Source organism: Oryzias latipes, chromosome 17, assembly GCF_053564925.1.
Source record: "Oryzias latipes strain Hd-rR chromosome 17, Olatipes_Hd-rR_3.1".
Taxonomy (NCBI): domain Eukaryota; kingdom Metazoa; phylum Chordata; class Actinopteri; order Beloniformes; family Adrianichthyidae; genus Oryzias; species Oryzias latipes.
In genome coordinates, this window is record NC_136253.1 from 9,494,428 (window position 1) to 9,520,132 (window position 25,705).

The 25,705-nt window shown below is 40.7% G+C and overlaps 2 protein-coding genes and 1 long non-coding RNA gene across 15 annotated transcripts in view; 1 reads left to right on the plus strand and 2 right to left on the minus strand.

Annotated features, from left to right (window-relative positions):
* The window catches only part of LOC101163356 (ATP-dependent 6-phosphofructokinase, platelet type), a 93,548-nt gene extending 91,513 nt beyond the window's left edge, over positions 1 to 2,035 (minus strand). For 4 of the 7 annotated variants that reach the window (XM_004078738.4, XM_004078740.4, XM_078934361.1 and 1 more), the window contains exon 1: positions 1,764 to 2,035. In XM_004078738.4, coding sequence (XP_004078786.2) covers positions 1,764 to 2,001 — 238 coding nt within the window. In that variant the 5' untranslated portion in view covers positions 2,002 to 2,035. The remainder of the gene's footprint in view (positions 1 to 1,763) is intronic. The other 3 variants (XM_004078741.4, XM_011486176.4, XM_078934362.1) reach the window with 1 other exon arrangement.
* Positions 409 to 3,124, plus strand: LOC144986671 (uncharacterized). The gene is made up of 2 exons (XR_013650513.1): positions 409 to 549; positions 719 to 3,124. It is a non-coding gene; the product is annotated as an uncharacterized LOC144986671 (long non-coding RNA).
* Positions 3,125 to 6,831: 3,707 nt separating this feature from the next.
* LOC101175434 (nuclear receptor coactivator 2) overlaps positions 6,832 to 25,705 on the minus strand; it is a 74,783-nt gene continuing 55,909 nt past the window's right edge. For 5 of the 7 annotated variants that reach the window (XM_023964773.2, XM_078934364.1, XM_011486179.4 and 2 more), the window contains 13 exons: positions 23,243 to 24,470; positions 20,466 to 20,676; positions 17,322 to 17,516; positions 17,025 to 17,201; positions 16,843 to 16,948; positions 15,841 to 16,009; positions 15,439 to 15,750; positions 14,080 to 14,157; positions 13,573 to 13,990; positions 11,385 to 11,625; positions 11,139 to 11,283; positions 10,986 to 11,060; positions 6,832 to 10,630 (listed from right to left, as the gene is read on the minus strand). In XM_023964773.2, the coding sequence (XP_023820541.1) occupies positions 10,619 to 10,630; positions 10,986 to 11,060; positions 11,139 to 11,283; positions 11,385 to 11,625; positions 13,573 to 13,990; positions 14,080 to 14,157; positions 15,439 to 15,750; positions 15,841 to 16,009; positions 16,843 to 16,948; positions 17,025 to 17,201; positions 17,322 to 17,516; positions 20,466 to 20,676; positions 23,243 to 24,470 (3,367 nt within the window). In that variant the 3' untranslated portion in view covers positions 6,832 to 10,618. The remainder of the gene's footprint in view (positions 10,631 to 10,985; positions 11,061 to 11,138; positions 11,284 to 11,384; positions 11,626 to 13,572; positions 13,991 to 14,079; positions 14,158 to 15,438; positions 15,751 to 15,840; positions 16,010 to 16,842; positions 16,949 to 17,024; positions 17,202 to 17,321; positions 17,517 to 20,465; positions 20,677 to 23,242; positions 24,471 to 25,705) is intronic. The other 2 variants (XM_023964774.2, XM_023964775.2) reach the window with 2 other exon arrangements.

A 25,705-nucleotide genomic window follows, 5' to 3' on the forward strand; every position in this document is an offset into this window, starting at 1 on the left:
GGTCCACAGTTGACCCCCTCTGGGTCTTTCTGAGTTTGTACCACTCCATCTGACTTGTTTATTCGATGGACTGAGTCAGTAGTAAAAACGGATTGTATGCTCAGCCAATGTAAATATCCTAAAACATCAATCTTTACATAAAAACAACACAACAGGTGGTAAAAAAAGTGTTTTATCACCAGCTTCATCTAAACTAGTCATTTCCAGTGAGTCCCCTTTAAAGCTTGGCTGCTGCATGGGTGAGCGTGTGCTGAATACAAAGGCTGAAACCAATATCCAGCATGTAATAGGCAGTGAGACTGACAGAAACTATGTGAAGAACCTTTAATGATAACTCCTATAGGCATTATGTATTATGTAACAGGCCATAAACCTGGCGCCTTTGAGCAGCAGACTGCAGAGAACAATATGTTCTCGTTTCAGACAGCAAGAATGCAGTCCTCACTGATGCTCAGGGAGCTCTGTGAGCAAACTGCAAATACTATCAGATACTATCAGAGTGAAGACAAGTCACCAACGGCTCAAAAATGACTCTAATGGAGATCTTCTGTAAGTATTTCTTCTTCTTCTTTTTTTGCAGTTTAGTTTATTACCCACCAATTTAGGGGCAATGAGGAGGTAATACAGTAGAAAACAGGAATTTGTGGTGTTTTATTTGATTTTTTTTGGATCTCTTAGATCTAACTGTCATCTTTCCTGTGAATCACTCCTCGCGCAGGCTGGTCGACCTTCAACGGCGGAAAAGGGGAAGACACGGGCGGAACCCGGTTTCCTTTCAAAATAAAAGCGCAGCCACTAACGGAGAACCAAACGCCGTTTACTGCGTGGTGGCTGACAGGACGGACATGGGACGGTTCCAATACTCTACTTGACAACAGTCGTGACTCAGACTCTGATGCAAGACTTTTTTATTTTTTTATTTTATGAGGCTCTCGAAATCAGCAGGTTGTAAAAAGAACTGCGCATGTCTGTCTGACTCAGAGGCTCAACTTTGCATTGAGCCGCAATGAAATCACTGCTAGAGTAACTGTCCCTCAGCATGAGGATACTTCTGCGTTACAGTAACGGCACGGAGTTCTGAGGGTGCGCACTGAAGCCATCGCGACGCCACCGCATTTCCACTCAGGACAGTTTGTTCAAAAGAGCCCACTTTTGATACCGGTGCACCTTAAGGTCCACTTCCTCTTATCAGACATTTCTCTCCCGCAAATTGCTCAAACTTGCGCATCACGCGCTTAAAAACGGTGCCGCACAAAGTATTGCGTAACCGCCGCACACAGATTCACCCTCAAAAGCGGCCCCCTCCCCTCCCCGCAAATGCACAAAGTAATCATGTATGTGCATTAAAATACCCCCCACACCCAAATTGCCTCCCCTCCCTCCCACACCTGACGCTGAGATAGTAAACCGCGTCTCGATATTCCTCCCTCAGAAGCATTTTTGGGAAGCCTTTCTCTATACATCCATTATCGGACAAGAACCATTCTGCTTTTCATAAAAAATAAAAGCTCACAACTTTCTGTAAAATAAATAAAAAAAAATAAAAACACTACGCGAAAAGGGAAAGGAAGTTGTTTTAATGAAATGGTCACAAAATGGGCCCAACTTTAAAACAGTGCAGACATCAGTCAGATCAAGGCGCCAAGTTTCTGTGCTGCGGCTGCGTGCGCTCACACAGGGATTCGAACCTGCGGCTTTCAGGGTCGCACAAGTCCTCCCGAAAACTCCCTGAGGGGCTCTTCTTTTTATTTTATTTTTTTTACCTTGAGCATCTCCGCCACTGGTCAGCACCGCGATGCATTTCCCTTCGCCGGAAAGGTTCTCCACAAATTTCCGAGTGTCCTGCCGCTTCGGTCCCGCATTCCCCGCCATGTCGGAGTTCCCGCACCTGCCCGCAAGAAATGATGAGGAGGACTTGTGCGAGGCCACCTGCGGAGACGGAGAACGCCGGAGATATTTGACACGGGGGAGGGGGGGGGGGGGTGGAGAGGACCGCAGCATTGACCCCCCCTCACAGGCACACCTCCGCTCCAAAGATCCTAGATAAGAGAAGAAGACTCACTCTGTGGCACAAACTGAGCTTCTTGAGGTTCCTTTCTTTAGGGAAGATTAGATGAAAAGATTTAGACAAACTTAAAAAGCGTAAAATAAAATTGGACACTTTTTCATATAAACTACATGGGGTATGTACAGATTTAAGCTGAAAAAGAAACCAAATACAAATACGAATAGTAGAAAGAGTTTAAACAACAAACACAACCGATTGGTGCAGTTCCTGAAAAGACCACCAGGAGCCGGTTTCAGAAGATGGTAAATTCGCATTGACTCCATATGAAAATGTCCAATTTTACACGAAAAGGTGAATGCAAAATCTGGTTTTAAATGTCTTTTTCATGTGTTTTCAATCTGTCCTTTTTGTTTTATTAAAGTTAATTTTCATGCATTACTACAATATTGCTTTTGAATTGGGAGAGGTGGACTCAACAAAACTCTCTCTTTACTTTGTCCCAAATTAAAATCCACAAATTTGAAAATGACAAATGACTTTAAATATCACTCTTATTTTCAGGGTTGCTGAGCTCACATTTATGGCAGCCAAACAAACAAACAGGATAGAATATACTAAGAATACCCAAAGTTTTGATTAGATTTGATGTAAAGACATTTTCACAACAAAGGCAATTTATTAACTTTTTTGTAGTGCAGTTTTCACCTTCTGTATCCTTCTTTGAGTTTGATATTCAAACCCATAGTTCCTCCAATTCACAGCAAAATTTAAAAAAAAATGCTGGAAAGCATTCAGTAATTGCTTATAACCCTTGCGCTATCTTAGATGACCCCGCCCTTACATTGACGTGTTCTCCCTACAACGACAAAGGTGGATAAAGGTGGAAAGATTTCATGTAATCCATGGACACCAGTGAAGATCACAAATCATTGAAGAATAAAGGTTCAGAGCACTGTCTAGTGGGTCTAGATGACCCAACTCCCAATGTTAAAATGCTTAGGATAGCACATCTGTTTTTTGGAAGTTAAATGTACAAATTCCTACCTTAAGGTTCTTTAAAATAAGAGTAAACATAAAAATAAGAATAAAATAAAGGAGAATTTATTGGTTTACAGTTAAGTTTTTGGTTTTTCTTTATTTGAAAAGTGCTTCTTTGGACACACAATCACACAACTCTATGAAATCTGTACTACTTGTCTCCACAACAGTTAGTATCTCTAGAGAACACAAGAAGTATATTTGAGTTTTGCTGACTTAATTTTGTTATGACTATTTAATATAGATCATTTAATTTGAGAACTTCTTTCTTTTTAAAGTCTCAAATTGTTGGAAATTGTCCCAAGTTATAACAATAATGATAATAGTATTTCTTGTAAATACAAAAATGTAAGAAATTGCCCTAAGGGAAGAAAAACACAGAGATTCAGTGCTATATGCATGCAGCGGTTCTCTGTAGACATTTTCTCCCCAAGTACACTTTTGTTTCCATCTGTCACAGTGCAGTAACTTACTTGTAATCATAAAAAATGATGAGTAATGGTGAGAACGTGTGCCTTTAAATGTTTCCCCGCAATTCCCAATTTGACCAGAGTGGCCGCTGTTTCATAAAACATGTTCTCATTCTTTGATGAACTTTTTCCATGATGTAACATCAAACACTGGCTTTAACAAAAGCTAATTTTCATGTTTTCTACTGTTTTTTTTTTTTTTTTCATTCTTAAAATAAAAATGAGTCCTGTTGGCATTCTTCTCCCCAATGTGCACCTTTGCACCAATGTGGGACAGTTTGCAATTTCGTTGTACTGTTGTACCGAGTGTGACTGTACAATGACAATAAAGCTTTATCTTATCTTTATCTTTTATTTGATCAACTTGTCTTTATTTTCTTATGGTTTTCCTTTTTAATATATCTTAATGTAATTCATGTTTATTTACGACAACACTAACATTTTATTTTATTTGGATTATTGAATCGTCTTAAGGCAAATAATGATACAAACAGTGAGAAAGACTTTTTTTTGTTGTTGACTGGAACGGCCTGTCATCTTGTCCAGAACACTGTCGCGCCTGCCCCTCAAAAACAGCTGTGAAATGTTCCAGCTCTCTGTGACCTTCTGCAGGAACAAGTGGAAAATGGATGCTCTGAAACCTGAAACCTGTCACTTGGGATACTTTTGTGTTCCTTGAAAAAAAGAGTACGAGTGACAGGTCTTCGTTTTTTAGCTCTCTTTTCGGAAGTCACGAACAGGCCTCAGCTAGCAAACCGAATCCAAAAGTGGAGCGGGCCGCTGCTGACGCAGGTGCCCTCTCTGACTGACAGCCGCTTCAGCCAATCAGCGTGGAGATCAGCCGAGTCTGCCCTCCCACAACAAGGAAATGATGGTCTCTTATCAGCGTCAACCCAGAATGGATTTAAAAAACAAACATGGAGCAAGCGAGGGCTGTCAGAGCATGAAGTTTAAACAACGCAACACCAGATTAGATTATTTTATAGAATTATGTAACAATACAAAAAATAAGTGATAGCAAAAACAAAGGTTTCAGGCTTTTCTCAATCTTTGCTCTTAGACATTTAGCAAGATCAGCATTTGTCAAACATAGTTCTTTATATATGTATATTATATGCTGAACTTTAAATGTGTAAAAATCCCCCCAAATATCTCTGTTTGTTTAAGAAATGAAAAAAAAAACGTGCTGTTTCAAGAACTTCATGACCTTCACTAATCCGTTAACTCTATATTTGTAACTCCAGTGTTTTCCTCTGAGGGATCCTCCACATCGGTGACTGATCCTTCTCAGTGAACGGGGTCGCTGCAATGGCATCTCCTGGGTCTGACTCTTTTGATCGAATCTGGGGGGTCTTGTGGTAGTGTACTCCGTGAACTTGGTGTCACTGATGTGGACATGTCCCCAAAATATCGTTTCCCCACTCCAGGACGAAGCCAGGTCTCTACATTCCATCATTTTATCACTCTTTTTTATCATGGTGTGCGTGTGTGTGTCTGTGTGTGCGGGCGGGGGGTTGTCGGCACTGTTTGTCTTGTCATCCTGTTTTTAAATTTTATTGTATTTTATGCACAGCACTTTGAGTGACGTGTTGTTGTAAAAGTGCTATATAAATAAAGGTTGATTTGATTTGATTTGATATAGGCCTTCATATCCTTGCTTTTTCCATCAAAGGTTCATTTCAAGTGTTGGATATTGGACAAAATAATTGATTTGTCTGTTTGTGTGCTGAAATATGTTTCACACACTGATACAGACAGGAGAAACCAGGTGCTGGAGCACAATCTGTTTCCTGCATGGCCATGTGACATTTTGGATTCCAGGGCTCAATGTAACCCTTGTGCTATCTTAGATGACCCCACCCTTGCATTGACGTGTTCTCCCTACCATGACAAAGGTGGAAAGATTTCATGTAATCCATGGACACCAGTGAGGTTCACAAATCATTGAAGAAAAAAGGTTCAGATCACTGTCTAGTGGGTCTAGATGACCCAACTCCCAATGTTAAAGTGCCTAGGATAGCACAGGGGATAAGGAATTATTATATTGCCATGTGAATCTGGGTGTGCCATATCCAATATCACATGTGCACGGACAGCTTGCAGAACAATATGACATAGATGATGCTAGTGCCACTGTCACATTCATTTTCCAAATCCTCTGCCTCTTCTATAACCCTTTGCCTATATTTAAAGTCTACACTGGAACATTATCTTAGCTTTTTTCCTTTCAGTTTGACTTCTGGCACTCAGTGTCCTTATACCTTATTACATACCTTGTTATATACTCAAACAGCTCTGTTTGGGAGGCTTGACCTCTATTGTAGTATTTCTGCAATAAGCAGAGCCTCCATGCCGTCTGCCAGAGGAACTCCTTTTAACTCGTGTAGTCAGACTTCTCAAAATGGCACTTCGGCGGTTTGTTGTTACAGGCTGTTCCAGGAGTTGTTCATCAACATCCATCATCAGAAGCTATAGCATCCTTATTTCTTTTGACAATTTTCGTTTTATTAAGTATACTTAAGTACAAGTATAGCAAGAATACTAAAAAGCATGTCTATGCGGAGGAAGTATATTTACTGAATACTCCTTCAGACTAAATTACAACATTTTTAGTTTACAATGGATATATATAAAAAGTATATAAAAAGTAGTCTTCAAGTATACAGCCTCACTTTCCGTATAGACCAAATATAGTTGTAGTACACTTAAACTACTATTTTCAAAGGGTCATACAAAAATGTATAGCCATTTTAGTACAATATAACATAGGTTTTTCCAGCAAATTTCAATACTTGATGTTTATTTTAGTATGCCTACAGAAGCCATCTACCTTTTTTATCAAAGTTAACAAGATAGTATATGTCATTTTCACGAGATAAAAAAAATTGTAATCTTGTGATAACAGGATCACAAAGATTACATTTTTATTTTTCTACAATCCGCAGCAAAACATGAAAAAAAAAGTTGGTGGTTTATATCGTGAGAAACTGTTATCACGAGAAAACTGTCAAAAGAAAGCAAATTAGGTCATTCGTAGCTTCTGTGTATGTCTGAATTTTTTTTATCATTTATTGTTAAACACTTCAAGTTTCACCTATTCCATTATTGCCATTCAAAGACTAATACAAACACAAATATAATTCTTCATTTAGTGTTTTGTGAGGCCGAAAGAGATTCATTTTGTAGGAAACAAGGACATCTATTGGTGAATTCAAAGAACTACAAAAGTCAGCAGTTCCATCACTTCCTGTTGTTACAGTAACAGTTTTGCAGAGTTTTTATGATCAAAGGTGAAAGAAAACCAAGGCAAAGGCATTCAATAAAAATAGTTTATTTACAGTGGCATAAATTAACAAGCAGCATTGGCAAAAGGAACATTACAGTCGACAGCTTGCATAAAGTGTGAGAGCGTCTTTGTCGTTCAACCCTTATGGAAAAATAACCGTATGTGCTCGATTGTCATTGATGGGACCTTTAGTGTGAACAACACAGCAGAAAGCCTGAATGAAACCCAAATCTTTGTGATTCAACCCCATGTTTGAAGATGCCAAAAACCTTTTTAAATGTATACATTTTAAAATAAATTGGTCACAATAGGAAAATATAAAAGGGATGGTAAGCTATTTTTTTTTACAGTGTTTCTAGAAAGTCGTTCAAATAAAATTTTATGAATTTGTTAATTTATTTATGATCAATAAAGTTAAATAAATATTAATGTTCAAACTCTGGTTTACAAGGAGACCCGGACATGACATACAAAATAAACCAGACCAAATTATTCCCTAAATGTTGATCATTTGTGCTCACGTCAGCACTTTTTGCACGCAAATTAGCATTTTCTGGGCATAAATAAGTATTATGTGTGGTTACATTATTATTTTGCATCCCCATTAGCAGTAGGACTTGTTTATACCGAAATACTAATTAGAGGTCACAAATTATTAGATTGAGGAAACTATTTCCTTTCTTTGTTTTTTATTTTTATTTTTTTTATGTCATGCCCAGAGCTCTGTAGGTTCATCCCCAAACAAATAAAAGTAAAATCGCAGTATATATTAAAAAATCGTTTTTGTCACATAATTATTACAGTTTTTTAATGCCTTGATAGACAGAATAAAGCTGTAAAAATATTCTAAACAAAACATTCACTAAATGTTGTTTCAGCTTTTCCAAACTTGAATTGTGCAAGCTGCAGTCAAGAGCAGATAAATCATAAAATCTCAATTCATTTCTTTAAAACTTCTACTTTTTATTTTAAAGGATCAGAGAAAAACTTTTGATTTACTGGAGTAATTGAGAAAATCTCCTGGCACTAGAAGTGACATTTTTGGAATGGATTTGTAAAAACCATCAAAAGTGAACCTTTCACCCAGCAATTTTCAATTTTGAGTTTTGGAACTATGGTGTCAACCAGAATTCATGTCAAACCAGTGTAACTTCAAAATCATTTTACAAAGATGCACTCAACAACATACAAAAATTAAAGAGATGATTGAGTTTGCACAACTTAACACCTGAAAAAAAAAGCAAATCTAAAAACTCTTTTTTGTAATTATTTTATCATCAGCATACAGTGAATCTGTAACTTAGTAACACACCACACAGAAATGCTGAGCTAAGGCATCATTCTATGTACCGAGCGTCTTAAAAGTATTTACAAGAAGTGCAGTCGTTTGAAGTTGAGAAAAATGTACAAAAGTCTTCCATATTGCATCAGTTAAAATCTAAATCTTCATGAGTAACATTAGGGGTCACTGCATGTGAGTGTTCAGTGCCACCCCAATCCATCTGAGAGTTAGACATTCAGAACTTTTTTCATGGCTTGTTTCAGCTCAGAGGCTCCATCTCTGAGCTTTTACACAAAGCAGTGAAGTAAAAATGGGTTAAATCAAAACAAAAATGGGGCCAAAATAAATCTAGATTGTGAAATAGTCCTTACAGTGTTTAAGTTTGACCTCCTTTTACAGCATTTCCCCAAAAGGAATTCTTCATCATCTAAAGAAAATATTTAGGAAATGCAGGCACAATTTTCCTGTTCTAGCTTAAACATACAAAGCAGCACCTCTGAAACTGAAAATTGAAAGTCAGGAAAAGTTTTCAAAGAGAATGAGAAATTTTTGTTCCATGTTGTTTCTGAAATTTCAAAGCATAATATTTTTATTTTTTTTGTAGGAAAGGATAATGCTAACTTAACTTCAGGACGACAATTCCCGTATTTAAATTTAGATGACGGCTCATTATTTTTTTCCAAAAACAAAATATCAAACACTTTTGTTAATCTGCAGACTTGGAAACTAAAAAAAGTTAAAAGTTTAACTTCAGTTCAGCATTGTGACATTTATTTATCATTTTCATACCACTAACAAAATATAAAACTATCCTTAAAACTTTGCAATAGCCTAAATTTTGATCATAAAAATACTGAAAGCAGGAAATTGAGAGAATAATTGTGCCCGTTTTAAACTGAGTGGAGGGTGCAGATGAGAAAACTTGTTTTCTGTCTTCTTTCTTTGGCATGGAGTTCAATATTTGTAAGTTTAACACATTTTATGTCATTTCCTCCTTCTCTTTTGACCATATCTGCTTGTAAATCCAAAAGAACAATTTTGTAATAAAAAGGAGGTGCTTCTGTTCCGATGTTTGCGACACATCTTCACATTCTCTATCTAAATTTATACTTATAATTCATATTATGAAGCAAAGAACAAACACAACTATGTCTTTTTTGTTTTTCCAGTGACAGAAACTTAGACAAAAATAGACAAATGCAGTGCATTAGCTGATAGCTGGAGGTCATAATTAGCTCTACGTGGCCATTCTTGATCTCTAGCTATCAGCTAATGCTAATTAAAATAAATGTTTTAGAAGAAAGATCAAAAAGGTGATGGGTAAGTCGTTAGCATGATTTATCATGGCTAATGTTTGCCAGAAAGTGAGCTCTTTTTCTCCATTTTCTGCTAGCATCTAGCATGTTAGCTGCAACAAAATGCTAACATGTAGTTAGTCATTATTTCACCAGTGATTTCTTTAGGATTCCTAAAAAAATGTTATTGAAGTTCAAACTGCTGCTCAATAATACCACTGGAGAGAAAATAATCATAGAAATCTATATACACTATCTATACACATTCACTTTAATTCAAAAGTCATTAAATAGGGATGGACGTCCCGTGTACTGGAACTACAGCAGTTCAAATATATTAACTTTCAAAATCAACATCAACAAGTACCATTTTGAGATTTTCTTCAAGAAAAATTTTGATTTTCTTCTTACTCATACAAATAATTTCTAAAACTTCTTCAAAACTATAAATAACTAAAATATTTCAGTAAATTTCTCCTCGTCATCTTCAGTCGGGCTAAAAAAAAACAAAAGAACCACGGCAGATGAAATTCAGAGTTCCTTCGTCACTACAGTGTTAACTTTGTGTCTTTGTGTCAGTTTCACATTCTTGCACACAAACATGAGCAAAAAAAATGTTTATCAGAAATACAGTGCCTCAGAAGACTTGTGTTTGCGTGTTTTTGGAGGCAAACCTTTAGCATATGCTAACAGAAAACTTCCATGTGTAGCTTTGTTAAAGAGATATTATTAAAATGAAGGAATTCATGAGTGAATGGAATAATTTTGGTTCAAATGTGTGTCATACATAGGCTACTTAGTTTTACTTTGGGGCAACCTTAACTAGATTGTTTTAAAACAAAGTATATGTAGTACAAATGGCAGATAAATATATGTTGATTATCCACTACAACAGTGTCAAGCCACTGCAAATACCTGAAATAGGATTACCCCCTTTGTATTTTCATACAGTTGTGCATTTTTTTTGTCAGGATGGTTCAGATGAGCAGTTTCCCTGTTGTTGGTCATGTTATTTCTTCCTTTTGCATAACATATTGAATTGATTCTGAACCAATCTGACTGCATTACAGAGAGTTTCTTGTGTCAAGGTTGACCTCTGTCCTCGGTGCCACTGAGCCGGCTGAGTTGACAGAGGACGGCGTTTCCATAAACCCCTTTTTTTATGCTTCTCTTAAACTGAGTCAGTGTCAGTCTTTCTGGATTGACTCCGTTGCTACCTCATCTCTGTCAACACCACGGTCAGCAAAAGTTCTGAGGAAATACAAACAAACAATGACTTCAATCATTTGACCCAAGAAAACCCATTAAAAAGTCTGAAAGATTCTGTTATCAACCTGCTAATCTAACCCAATCAAACCAAAGGGAGTAACTGGGATGTAAACGATTCAAACATTGTTTGTAAAATTCAGACAAAGAAATAAATTTAGTTGCATTATGATAACTGAACAAGCTGTGTCCTCCACTTTATGAAAGTAACAAGGACATTGTCACCAACTTACTAAACTCTACTACTTCTACTTTCTGGGACTTTTTGCTTCCTCACCATACAACTGTTTGTTGTCATTCATCCATTCTAGTCATTCATTGGATTGCTTTTTCAACTCACTGAATTAACATCATTCTCTTGGGGCAGCATGTCCATCCCTGCCAGCTGTTCCAGGATCAGGCTGCCGTCATTCACCTGTTGCCCAAGTAAGAATGACAATGTTAAGGATGGAAGTAGCTGAAGGAATGTCATTTTAAAAAGTGTTACGGTCACCTGTTCGTTCATGGAGCTCATCTGTCCAGACATGGGGTTCATGCTGGCTCCACTGTTGCCCATGGAAACGCCAAGGTTGATGCTGCTGCTGCTGTACATCCCTCCGTTGGGTTGTGTGGAGTACTGAGACTGCTGTGAATACACACTGAAAAAAGAGCAGACGCATAAACACTGTAGAATTTTGCACATCAATATTGTAAAAAAACAAAAAAACAAAAGCAGGGTTGGAAGGATGGAGGTCGCCACCTGTTGCTGGTGGGGACGCTTGCAGGCTGAGCCCATCCGTTGAGGTCTGCGCTCGACTGATAGCTGGGTGGTCCTCCCTGGTTTGCTGCCTGGAGTTGAGCTGGGTTTTGTCCCTGGTTCTGCTGGAGCATGGGGCTCTGACCCTGCCCCATCCTGGGGGACAGCAGGGGGCTCTGCGGTGTGGCCGGTCCACACGGAAAACATGAAACCTGATCCTGGTCTTGCTGCTGCTGGTTCATTCCTGGAGGGAGAAGCAGATACGATTTGGAGAGAGCAGGAGGAAAACTGCTAGAAAAGAAATTCATAGTTTCATATGACAGTTTGAAAACAGAGCAGAGCTTAATGTGTGGCTGGCATTGGCTGGATATGAGAACTGGACTGAGTAATCCCTCCAAACAGGAAATACCCGCTGGTTCCAAAAAGCTAAAATCCCAAAGACTTCTACAGAGAAATTGACACCTATTACTCAGTCATTCTATTTGTCAGAATAACCATTCTTACTCTTCTGCCTTTTTATAACATGTTCTTGATAATTCTTTTTTTTTTTCTCATGATATTTTTTCTGCAGGTCATTCAAGTTATAAACTGACCAATCAGATGCCTCAACAAAGTATTTGATGCCTGCTGGCCTCCATGTCCGACATTTAAAACATTTCAAAGATTTTGCGTAGCCTGCTTTCAAATATTAGTGGGGTGGACTTCAGACAACCTCACTCCTGATTGGCGAGAGCAGTTGCCATAGAAACAATTACTTGGACCAATCACTGCTTACTAAGGATGCACCGATTCACTTTCCCTATTTTTGGGTCACGGTCTTGTTTTGGTTCAATTTATAATTTGTGTATTACAAAACAATAACAAAAAAACTAAAGAGACTTTTTTAAAATTTGCTAATAAGTAAGTAAAAGAAGAAAAACTTTTCAGTTGACTTAATATTAGTGATGTGTGTTCAAGAACACTCTAAATGCGGGTTCCTGAACTCGCTTTTAGCAGCAGTGTTCACACTGGACTGTCATGAGCCAATACTAGCGGATGTACCAACAGCTGGAAGAGGTTTAGTGCGAAATGTCGAAGCGGTTCAAATGTTGGGATTCTTGCTCCAGGCTTGTTCTTTCACACCTCTGTTCCGATATATGAAAGACTTGGTGTCATAGAATTCCAGCAGCCATTAACTAGAATTATTACTTTCTCCTTCATGATCCATTTTCAAATGGTTGTTACTTTTGTGTTTTGAAAAGTGTGCTAGCTGTACGTCCCTACCAAATTCGAGTCCTTCATTTGGTTAAAGTTCAACTGGTTTAACTGGGCAACATTTCATACAAAGAGCCTGTAACTTGACTTAAAAACGTGCGGAAGCCCGAAACGTGCATACATGTCCATTTACATAAACCTTTTATTGGAAGTTGTTGCTTGAACGCGTGTTTCCGTGATTTCCTGTGTGAACGTAGCAGCGTACCAAGCCTGGTCTGATGTAAGGAAACTATATTATAGACAGTAAATTTAGCACAACACACGTTTGACACTTTAATGTAAACACATGCAAATTCATGCAGCAGAATGCAACAATTTACTTTCCACAACTTTAATTTGGTTCAACTCAAGGTTTAGTTTTAAATCAAGAACTGTGGCGTCCCTCCTGCTTACTGATTAAATCAAATCACACTATCCGTCACACACGTAGGTGTGTAAAATTTGTTCTCCGCATTTGACCCATCCCCATGGGGAGCGGTGAGCTGCAGACACAGCTGCACCCGGGTGGATTTACCCACTCAATGCTGAATGTCAAGCAGGGAGGCATTGGGTCCCATTTTTAAAGCCTTTGGTATGACTCAGCCAGGGTTTGAACCCACGACCTTCCAGTTACAGGGCGAACCACAAGGCTAGAGTTTGGCTCCAACATGGCAGCATCCATATGGTGGAAAACTGAAACTGAATTGACTTCCATTGGTTGGAGGCAGAAATAAGTAAGCGTGACGTCTCACTCATTCAGTTCAGTTCTCATATACAGTTAATGGTGGAAGGATAAAAAAAGAAATTGCACATATAAATATTAAAGGCAGAAACGTCCGATTAGAACACAGAAAATCTCTAAATCCCACAACCACATCCAACAGACAGGGAGAGGGAAGGTGAAGAGCTCCAAGAAGCGCACAGACCACTGACACGCCGCTGTACTTTCACTTTATACCTGAACTGCTGAACTGGAAGGCACTGTGCTGTGCTGGAGGGCTCATTACCCTGCTGTACTGCCCGCTTAGATTTCCCATCATGCCCTGGCTTGCCAGGAGATGGCTGGGGGAGAGGGGGGAAGAGAAGGGGCTGGAGGACCCGGGATGAGGAGGTGGAGGAGAGGGCAGGCTGGTACCGTAGCTGGAGGCCGGGTACTGGAACTGCTGCAGGTTGCCCTGTGACAGTCGTGTGTTGGCGCTGCCCATGGGCATCGGAGGCGGTGCGCTGCCCCCTGCAGGCATGTTGGGGGGGAGGCTGATGCCCTGAGTGCGCATCATCATGGCGCGCTGCTGGTGCGCATGCTGCTGACGCTGACGCAGGTGGTTACTGAGGTACTCGCGCTGACGCTGGGCCACCATCTGAGCGTTGAGATTTCCCTGCAGGTCCAAAGGCACCAGCAAGCGGGTCAGGTGTTACAGTACTGGGGGAATAGAATCCCCTCCGTAGAGGAAAGCAAACAGCTCACCTGCGTTGGGAGGTTGGGGCGTAGAGGTAGGTTCATATTGGAAACTCCACTCATCTGATTCAACATTGGTTGACGATTCTAAACAAGAAGTGGAATGAAATCAGAAGTTTTGCTCTGTACAGTGTCTTACATTATTACAGTTTGCATTGATGTTAACATTTCCATTAAAACATATTCCTATCTTCTGAATCATCTCCTTTTTTTGAATTACTTTTTAAAAAACAATTTTGACGTTTCTCCATTTATAACCCCAAACCAGTCTGAGCTAACAGTTGTGGGGTAGAATGGTGTCGTTTGTGAACATCTCCACATCTCCACCAGGGGGCAGCCTGCACTGCAGAAGAAGCCTTTACAGAGATCCCATCTGCATTGATCCAAAGGTGCTGTGCACACAGTCTGCTGACAAGAACCCAATATTGTGACATTAACAGCCAGTATACCCAACACACGAGCGTGTGGAGAGGCAGTAACCTGTGAGGGAGTTTGTTTATACGTGTGAGAAGGCTGTGTGTTTTTCGCAGAGTTTTTCAGCGGCGAGGAACTGCTGATTAAAGCTTGAAAGCTGAAACGTGTTTGTTCTTCAGCGGCCGCTGCTGCTGTTTAAACTCTGTGAACTCCTCAGACCTGCGTCTCCTTTTTGACTGAATTTCCTCTCATGAGGAGAAAAGATAAATGCATCTTATAATAATAAAGTTTAACACTGGAGTGAGGTCAGAGAATATCAAAAACAATATTTTTCCCCATTTCCTACTCTGATAAAAAAACTAAAAACATTAGAAAAAACTAAAAACAGAGTCAATTCAAGCATACATTTTTTTTTAATAAAATTTATATTTCTTGAGCTTTAAATCAAATCTTTTCTCATTTTTACATCTTGTGAAGAAAAAAAACAAGTTTTTGACTTTCATCAACTTTAGCATAAACATGTTTTTTATTTAAATTTGCCAGATGTTTAATAGATTTGGCAGATTCTTTGGTGGCTTTTGAATTATTAAACTGCATTTCATTTTACATTTGTATACTTTTAAGGCTACAGAAGAATCTGATAATATACTATGAGGATAGTAAACACTAATTTTGTAGGTTCCTTAGTAATATTCTGTAAAAGCTGGTGGTTGGACTCTCAAAAGAATGGGCATCAATAGAAAAGAGAGGAGGGATCGTAGACATTAGCTTATATCAAATGCTCCCTCTAGTTTATTTCACCTCTCTACGGAAAAATTAAATGACACCCGCCACAAGCAGCATGACCGCTGTGTGACCCACTTCTGCTGTTTCCAAACCACTCAGCAACACTTGCTCTAAGTGGCAAATGCTCAGCTAAAGCTGGTTTTGCCACAGCTGATGGGAGAAGCTCACCTGGAGTCGGTGCTGCAGCTGGAGCCTCAGGCTGTTGGGGTGCGTTGGTACTATTGGGTTGGGCCCCCCGGGTCGCATGGTGGTGGGCCTGGGTCCCGCTCCGCTGGACATCCTCATCATTGGGGAATAGTTGGTGGGGGTCACCCTCTGAGGACCAATGTGGCCACTCATGGATGAGCCGTGGTACCCACCATCAGACAGCATGCTACCATAGCCCGGCTGCCCACTGTAGTGCTGGCTGTAGAGGGGGGGCTTCAGGTTTGTGGGTGGGTCTGGGGAACCCAGGTACTGGTCCTGCTCTGAGAGAGGACCCTGTTGGTAGAACCAAAGATGAATCACACACAGAGGGACCTGCAATGGCAGAGACATATGGGTTTGGGGAGCTGGTCTGAAGAGACCCACCTGGCCTGCCAGTGTAGGGATCCCCAGCATCTTGTCAATCTCCTCCAGACCCTCAAAGTCCTTCAGAACTGAGCACAGCTGGTTGAGCAGAGCTCCTTCGTCCGTCTGTCCCTCGGGCCCGACCCCGCAGCTCCCAATCCCGTCTTCTTGAGGAACAATGTACGACGGCCTGGAACACAACTCACTGTCTGAACAAACTAAATGTTTGGTTGTCTCCTCAGTTTTGACTTTAGTTCAACGTTCACCAGTGTTTGCATCCTAACAGATCAGTGCTTTCATCTCTCTTCTTTTAGAACATCTATCAGAAGTGGTGGTGTGTTATAACATATCCTAACTACCGTTTTTTTTCGGAGTATAAGTCTTTGCACAGTTTTGCTGGGGGTGCGACTTATACTCAGATGCGACTTGTGTTTAAAAAAAAAAAAGCTTATGTGTTGGTTATTTTCCCCGCTTACAACTGCTAGAGGGCACTAGAGATGTGTAGCAATATTTACTGACAGCAACGCAGAAGAGAAGCACCCGCCAAGGCAGGGTTGTTCTAAAGCGACACAGACGATGAAGACATTTCAATGGACTTCTAGTCCATTTAAATCTAGTTGACTTTTTAGAATGTTAGCAAGCTAAATACGATTACGGTGGCGAAGCTTGCAAAAACTTAGTCTATTATTGTTATCCATTTCGTTATTATGATTTGCCTTTCAAGATGAAATGTCTGTTCTTGTTCCCCATATTTTCCTAAGAAAATGTATCCCAAAAGTGCAACTTAAATATGATTTTTTACTTCTTTATTATGCATTTTTTGGTTCAGCCAATTACTCCGAAGCAATTTATAATCCAAAAAATACGGTAATAAAAAAAGCAATAAAAACAACATAAATCTGTGCCTCCACCCACCAAAGTGGCTGCAACTGCTTCTGGTTAAGACTTTAACAACTCCAGAGCCTTGAAAGTTCAGAATTCATTCCAGCAATGATTAACCGACTCATTTAAATGCTGCTGTACCTGCTTTGGTTTCCAAAATGATCAATCATCATCCGGTCTGGCCACGGTGCAGTCTGATTGGGCGGAGCCTGCTGTGGATGGTAGGAATGGGCTGGCACTTCCATTTCTGCGGGGGATTGAAGTCGCAATCATCACTGCAAGGTTTTTACAAGGAGATGTCAAAAGCCATTTGTGAAACGCACCACTGCCCATCATCTGCATGTTGACCATGGCTCTGGAACCAGGTGGAACACTGCCTCCTCTAGCAGAAAGTGAGGGATTCATGTTTGGAACCATGCGCCCCTGACCCATCATTGGTCCAGTGGAGCCCCTTATGGGTGCTTGGGAGACCCAGCCATGCTGCATGGATCCTCGAATACCTGGGTCAACAAGAAAACCATCACTTTTTGAGGCATTTTTAACAATAAAATACCTTTAAATTAAAGATGATTGAAAATGTGTTTGAAGAAATTAGATCTCCAACAAGGTTTCGTCCTCACCAGTGTTGGTCATGGCAGCCTGGTTAGGCATGCAGCCATGTGTTCCCATCAAGCTTTGCTGCTGCTGCAGTAAGGAGTAAGGCCCACTGTTCCTGTGCTGGGGGGTAAAGTTCCTGGTGGGGTTGGGGCCCATGCTGCCATCCATAGACAAACTCCTGACCGGGCATTGACCGGGCCGGACCCCACTGAAGCCTGCTGGAATCAAACGTTTACTTTTTATAGAGAGAACAGAGTCCAGTGGATGCCAGTGTGATCAAATGATCCTTATTGCATATTCTGGAATTGAAGAAACAAAGCTGATGGTTCATTTCACAATACATCAATATGACCATAATACCGCATCCATCACATCAAGATCTGTCATAAATAGTTTTTCTGTATATTTAAATGATCTCTGCAAGATTTTAATTTAATACAAATAAAGGCATGGTAAAAACTTGGATTTCAACGATTAATTAATTTCATTCAAATTCTAGATTCAGGGCTTTCTGGAGGTCAAAAAGAACCATCCTGAGAGGTCCACAAATCCATAAACAAGGCTATGTGAGGGTATGGGGTTATCATTGCTTGAACAATTTTATTTGGCAATGTATTTTCTTCACAGGATTAACGCAAAAACTGGAATTTGTGCTTTTTTTTTTTTTTTTTTTTTTTTTTTAGCAAGAATTTTAATATTTAACAGATCAGAGCCACATTTTCAGAAAACCCAAACTCAAGGACGCCCAGCAACAGAGTTAGGGATCTGAACCGACATGCCTGGCTGTCCTGCCCTTGGTGGAAGTAAAGCTGTGGAGACACAGATTCCACTGGACTGAAGAGCTAAAAAACTCCAGTTTGTCTGAAGAAAGTAACCCCTTGAGATACGATAACCACAACGCATGACAAAACTTTAAGGAGGTTTTTTAAGTGGAAAATTGAATGAACGCATGACTGGCAGTCAAGATGGTTTGTGACTTTTTTGCTATATGGGACAAAGGTTGAAGCAACTTGGGTTGCTTTAATGCTGAGTAAGTCCTACAAACTTAGTTAAATTGGGTACAAATGGTGATTTGGAGATGTTTGGAGACCAACAGGAAGAAAAGAAGGAAAATTGATATTCCAGCTCATGTAACGACAATTATGTAATATTTTTGTCATTTGTTCGTTATCTGATTTTTCTAGTTGCAAGCTTTTTTTTCATGCATCAGTCACAACTGCCCTTGCTTGTGGATATGGGCTGTCTGCAGGTGAAAAATGGACAAACACATACACCTGTGAGTCCCATTCACTTGGGATTCCCAAACGTGTATGGGACTCACAGGTGTCCGCACAAAATTTTAACATCCTAGACCTCTCAGTGAGCCTGTAGAGCCAAAATGTTCATGCACATTTTTTACTACAGCCATGCTGCAAGCGACCGGTCATTGCGAACACTTGTATAACACGCAGGGTTAATGTGAGGGGGAAGTAGGTGAGACGCAGGCACGTCGTACAGAATATTTCATTTTTTCAACCCACAGTGTAGTTAGTGTGGTCGTACTACAGACGTCCTATTTTTCCAGAGAATAACTTGTGGTTTTATACATTGTTTTCTAGGGCTACAACTTGGGCTCAGGCTAGGTCCAAATCTCCACCCTAATCCCTAATCACTAAAAAACGATATAGTGCAATTCGGACACCATGCTCACTACTTTTTAAAAGAGACATGTGACGTCACTGATTTCACGAAGTGAAGATCAAATTAATACGAGCATTTTACAACAGCTTTTTATGAATTCACTGTGTTGTGAAGAGGAAAATGTTGGTGATTTCAAAAAATACATTTAAACACATTTTTTTCTGAAAAATTGTTCAAACACAATGCATTGCGGTCTATATTCACCAATCCAGAGAGCATTGATGCACACTGGCTTTTTGACTTTCGGGGACATTTTTTGGATTTTATTAAAAAAAAAAAAGTAGATTCAGACAGGGCTACAAAATGGCCAACACACTATATAGGGTACTGTGTAGTGAATAGTGAGCGAATGTGGGCATAGGCTATGTCCAAATTCCCACTCTAAGCTCCAACTACTAAACATCGATATACAGTAGTGCGGGACTGTGTAGTGCCCTGAATTTGTAATAGCAATTTGGAAAGCATGCTCACTACTTTTTGATTCAAACGGATTTTTCGCGAATATGCCTGGGAAATGTAGATTCTATATAGTGCACTATGTAGTAGTGAGGCGTGAAGGAACACATAGTTTGGACACAACCATAGCCACAGTTTTATACTGGGCTTCACAGAGGTTCCAAACGGACACAGAAGAAGAATTCAATGAATTTAGTGTTTTGAAGTTATATGAAGATACAAGTTTATTAGATGTTCTTTATGCTGGGATTTTTTTAAATAACTGTTTATAAATTCTGCTACTAAACTAGATCCTCCAATGTTTTAAGAAGCTAAATAAGCATCAATATGTTATGGTGGTGAAGTGTGCATATATTTATTAATCTAATGTTATCTATCCCATTATTATTTGTCTTTCAAAATGAAATGTCCATTCTTGGTCCCATATTTTGTTAAATAAATGTATCCCAAAAGTGTGACTAGTACTCTAAATAGACTTAAATTCGAAAAAAAAAACCATTTTTTTTTTGTATTGGTTTTGTTTTCCTGTTGTGGCTTATACTCCACAGCAACTTATAGTGTAATATATATGATACTAAAGTGCTGTGTAAAGACGACCGTAAGACTTCAGAAATGCGTGCAACTTAAAAATATTTCACGATACACCTATGTTCCATTTTCAGGACGTCCCTTAAGGTGGACACATCACATGCGGCCACTCCCCTCTACGACCCTCCACAGGGTTAGACAACCCCAAAACCCGCGTGCACCTGGATGGGTCAACCCCCATCCAGGTGCACGCGACTAAGGCTTTACTCTCTTTTTTAGGGCTTGCATGTTTTATACTTTTGTTTTTCGTGTTTAGCATGCTCAGTGGTCGGTTTGTGTTCATACTGCAGTGAACCACGCTGACACTCATTTGCTAGCAAGCTAGGACTCGTTGTCTTTTTTGACCTTTTAGTTCCGCAGCACAGCTCAGGTTAGTTTCTATTCCTGTCAAACAAAGCGGACTAACCTAAGGACTGCGCCCTCAAAGACAAACACAAACATACTCGTGCTGGCCATGGGGGGGTAGGCCCTGGGCTGGCTCGGGGAGCTGCCGCTGTCAGTCAAATGCAGGATGTCACTGATGATGGTCTGTTTGTCCACGGAGGAGCCGGGTGGCACTGAGGAGGACGATGAAGTCGATGGAGGCTGAGCTGGGAGCAGCTGCTGCTGGTTTTCACTTTGCAAGTTCTCCAGCAGGTCCTCCAGCTCGCTGGTCTGAGATCAGCCACAAGACAACAAAGGGGTTAAACATAGGATTTATAGGAGAACTTGTTAAAAGCTAAATTACTGTTGGTAAACAGGTTGCATCCCTTTTTAAAAGTTCAAATCAAGTTTTTCTACAGTATTTAAAAAATGTACAAATCTGGGTTTTTGGATTACAACAGAAAAAATAGGTAAAACAAGTCATGAAAAAGCACGAAGAACCCCCCCCCCCCCATCAGTAATGCAGTGTAACTTAACCCCCACCACCAAGCACACACACACTGCTAATGAAGATGGTTTCCTAGGGCCATTTGGCTGATGAATAGAGGAGGAGCTAAAAATAAACCAGCACTAGTGAGGTCATGAGTGATGTACAGTAGGACACAGTGGCAGTTCTGTGCAGAGCAGCCACATCCAAACTAAAGGTGAGACAAGAAGTTAGGATTCTTAAAGAATGTTTTTTTTGAAGTAAAATGTGTAAATATCAAACACTAATGCTGCATCTTCTCTTTGCGTTTGGAACTTCATGTTTTGACAGTTGATGTACCAAAAACATTCAACAGGTCCAACTTGGAAATTTGAGATCTAAGTGACAAAAGTCCAGAGAGTTTGTTGTGTTTTTTTACATTTGCTTTAAGACAAACAGCAAAAGCCTCGCCCTATTGGTTTGAATGAACAAGTGTGACACGGTGCTCATTCTGTATAAACACACTTTACATAATAACACCTTTTAGGTTTGTTTGTACAGTTTCCCCTCCATCCAGTGGCTTTTTTACCCAACTTAGATGTATTGATTTCCAATCAAAAGTGATTTTTAACTTTGGCCTATTTTATTACTGTATATTTTTTATTGTTGCTGTGTTTTAAACTTTGCAAATTCCGAATTTTTGTATGGCAATTTTGTGTTCCAAGAAAGGCGGCCAAAATATAAAACTAATTATTACTGTCATTATTATAACTTTGACTTTATTTCAACTCTTAAAATAGAAAGTCTTCGTAATTTAAATTGTAATTTTTTAATAAAAATGCAACAGATTTTAAAAGGGAAAACTATTTTGTTATTTCTACTTTTAACATTATATTTTTATTTTATACATTTTTCTCTAATTATCATGATATAGGTCCTTTAAAACTGCATGAAGACCTTTTTTTTTTTTTTTTTTTTCAAAGTTTGGCAGCAGTTCTGCAGACCAGAATATTTAGGAATGTTTTAAATCGATTGTTGGAGGCAGAAAGAGCTCCTGTCTCCCCCAAAGGTGGACGTCAGCACCCTCTGCTGACTCCTGAGGCCAGCTTTAGCTTTGCCAATCTATCCTGGTCCAGGAGGCCTGAAAACTCCATGAACTGCGGACACTTTGGGTTTATTAAACCAAAAAGTTGAGTTTCACTTCCGTGTATATTTACCACATTTCTCCTCATTTCCCTCTCTTCTGTTAATGTGGATCAGAAGTTTACCCATAACCGTTTTCGTAAAGGCTGCTGGAAAACATCTACACACACATTCAGTTGATTCTCACTCTACGTATTTATGCACACACAATTCGGTAAATCCACACAAACACACCTATGTTTGTGCAAACCCACACAAACAAAGCTCTCTTGCTGCGCAAACACAAAACCTGTCAGTACAAAACTTACACACAAAACTACATGCCTGAACTGGGTTTTAGTTAAATAGTTATTTACTTAAATATTCAAGGTATTTCGATTTTTAGAAAACACGAAGCACAGCTTCGACCTGTCCACACTCAGGACCACGTTGTTTAAATTTCAGAGTTTAATGTCTGGTGTATACATCACAGTGTTCTGCAATCACACCAATCTAATTGCATATATATAGGGATGTTTGAGATTCCTTTCTTTTATAAATTTAAAGCTTGTTTTTTATATGAAAAGTTTTTCTGAAGAAGTTTACATCTGTATAAATATGTTTGTGCTTAGGTAATGGTGCAGACAAGGTATGAGTCTTTTTTTTGTCTTTTAAAAGCCTCAAAAACCAATTTACTATCCTTAGTTTAATGTGAGAGGATTTTGCCTCGTGCTCCACATCTAAATCAAGTAAAGAAAGTAAATGTGCAGTAAAAATGTTTGTTTTTTTTCACGTTTTTTACAAACTGAATCAGAATGAAATGATCTCTAACCCCTCTTGTATTCAGATTGCAGTGATCCTGGGACATCAATACAGCAATTTTCTGGATCCAGTTTGCTCCGACGTTGGGTCTTCTAATCAGTTTCAGGTTCAATGGGGCGATATGCTATTGAACTATGGGCATAAAATTCCAATCGCGGATGATGTCATCAGCTTGTGTCACATTTCGCAGTTATTGGGGCGGTTCCCTTCCGATGACTTTCCAACAATCGTGATCATATCGAATACAAATCACTATGAAGTATACACTCTAGTAGTTGTTTTCCCTCGGCTCACTCTTGGTAACTAGTAATTGGCCTTCAAAAGAAGAGGTAAAAATTGTTGTCAGTTTTCAGATTTCCTCAGAATTTGCTCTTTGAATGGGAGTGGGAGGGTCCTAGAGCAAATAGAAAACCGGTAGTTGATATCTTCTGTCTCCGAAAGACTCACCTGCTCAGCCAAGTTGAAACCTGCTTCCTGCTTCTCCATCTTAATGTTGGGCACTTTTGTTCCATCAGCCGGCTCCATCTTGATCTCCTTATCCAGAATGCCGTTATCGTCCCTGTCCAGAAGGTAGCGCAGCAACGCGTTGTCCTTCTTTTTGGGACTTCCAGGCTCCTGCTTGGTGCAGAGTTCCCCCAGAGCCGCCAGGCTGTCCCCCAGGGCCGACTCCGAACCGACAGGGTCCTTCCCCGTCGCCTCGGCTGTTAGCTTGGCCAACTCCACAGGTGAGGTGCTGTTCTGCAGCAACCTGTGCAGAATTTTATGTTTTTCCTTCAGCGAGGTGGACTGGTTGCTGTGTCCCAGCCCGCCCACACCAGCCACCCCACCCAGCTGGTCCTTGCAGTCATCCCCCAGCGGTCCCGGTGACGAACAGGAATCTGAGTGTTCCAGCTTGGTAGTGAGGAGCTGGAGCAGCTTGGTATGGCCTTTGGTGTTAAGATGGCGGTTTGACCCATCGCCCAGATGCTGAAGGCTTCCATTGCTCCCCAAGCTGTCGGGATCACTGTCCTTCCCATCTCCGTCCAGGTTCTGGGATGACAGAAGTTCCTCCTGCTCCTCCAAAGATCGGAGAAGGTCAGCCTCTAAACTGGAGTTGCTTTTGGTCAGCTGGTTGGTAGCGTTGCTGTTGCGAATGGGGCTTTGAAGAGACCCCGGCCTCTGGTCAGGCGACTCCGGAGGCTCTCCCTCACCGGGTCTCTGGGGGAGCCTGTGGCCCTGGCTGAGAGCTTGCAGTGCACTTAGAGAGTTAAACACTTGGCTGTTTCCTGTGCTGCTGCACACAGATGGAGATGAGTGGAGGCTGGGGGCGGGAGAGTAAGAAGCGGGGGGGTTTTGCGAGAGGTGAGGGCTGCTGCAGCTGCTGCTGGCCACCGCGCTGGGACTCTGGTGGTGGCAAGGAGACAGCATGGCGCCCTGGTGCCCTGAGGTGACACTCGGGCTCCCCTGGGCTGACGGGCTTCCCAGCTTGAGTGGGTGGCAGTGTCCCTGAGGGGTGGCAGCTCGGCCCGTTTCCGACCCAAACCCACGTCCGGGTGTGCCGGGCATTGTCACGGAGTGGTGGGTGTTGCTGTTGACATCCGGTGAAGGAGAGGGCCAGCTCACACTGGTCGGGGTCATTGGTTTGCCCGTGGCTGGGCTGCCGGACACGTCTGGAGTCATGCCACCAATGTTCTCCCTGAAAGCCAAAGGAAACATCACACTTTACTGGGTTTCAAATGTGCCCAACAAGGTTTCCATTGCCAGGAATTAAAGCGCAGATTGAAGCCAACTGTTGTCGAGGATCTCAACAATTCCCATTTCCATGGACCAGTAGATTAGAAAACATACATGAATGAATGCTGGTGATTCCAAGGCTTTTACCTGGGACAATAATTGTCTAGTTTGTTAAGGTAGTTTTTTGAACAACTTAAAATACATTAGAAATATTTTCTACAAATGAAAAACAAAAACAAAAAACAAAAACAGAAGGAAGTTCTTTTCAAAGGACAGACCGATTATAGTACATTGGTATGGCTGTATTGCATGCTCAAAGTTAGTTGTTTTCCGCCATATTGTTTTTGCCATTGTCATGACCTTTTGCAGTGCCAGTCAAATGTTACAGATCACTTTTAAAACCTGATTAAAAACAGCATAAAGGCCAGTCATATAACTCATATTAGTTATGGAAAAGTTGTTCACCTTTTGGAATATCTGTTTAGGGGTCGCCACAGCAAATTGTTACGAAATGTGGTGGAACAAAACAATCTGGCTGCAGGAACTGGAAACTAAAGCCTTGTGCTGCATTCACACCGGACACGATTCAAGCATCGGGGCGTGGAGTTTCAGTGTTAAGTCACTGTAGAGATGCAATCTGAGGTCCTGTGACGCGTTTTGGGCATTGGGCGCGGCGCTGCCATCAAAAACTCAGCTTTGGGCACGTGACGTTTTCCAAAGGGCAGAAAAAATTAATCCAACATGGCTGCTCAATGCAGGGATTTTCGTCCTAAACCTCCATTCATTTTCTTAACCTGCTGGGGCCTTAGGCCTTTGCCCTGGTTACTGTTGGGCAAAGGCGGGATACACACTGGACAGATCTGTCACAGAGGCCACGGAGCTCAAGGGAGCAGAGGAAGAGGATCCAGCAAGTGCTGCTGCCCAGGGTCCGGCAGTCGGAAGTAAAGTTTAAAAAGTCCCTTATCCAGACGTAGGTCAGTGGTAAAATGGTGAAATTTACCATACTGCGAGCAGACCAGGAAAGCTACAGGTCCAGATGGCGTCTGCTCCAGACTGCTCAGGGTCTGTGCAGACCATCTCTGCCTGGTTGTAGCGTACATGTTCAACCTGAGCCTCAACACGAGGAGGGTCCCTGTTCTGTGGAAAACCTCCTGCGTGGTCCCAGTACCAAAGACGGCACATGCAAGGGAGCCCAAC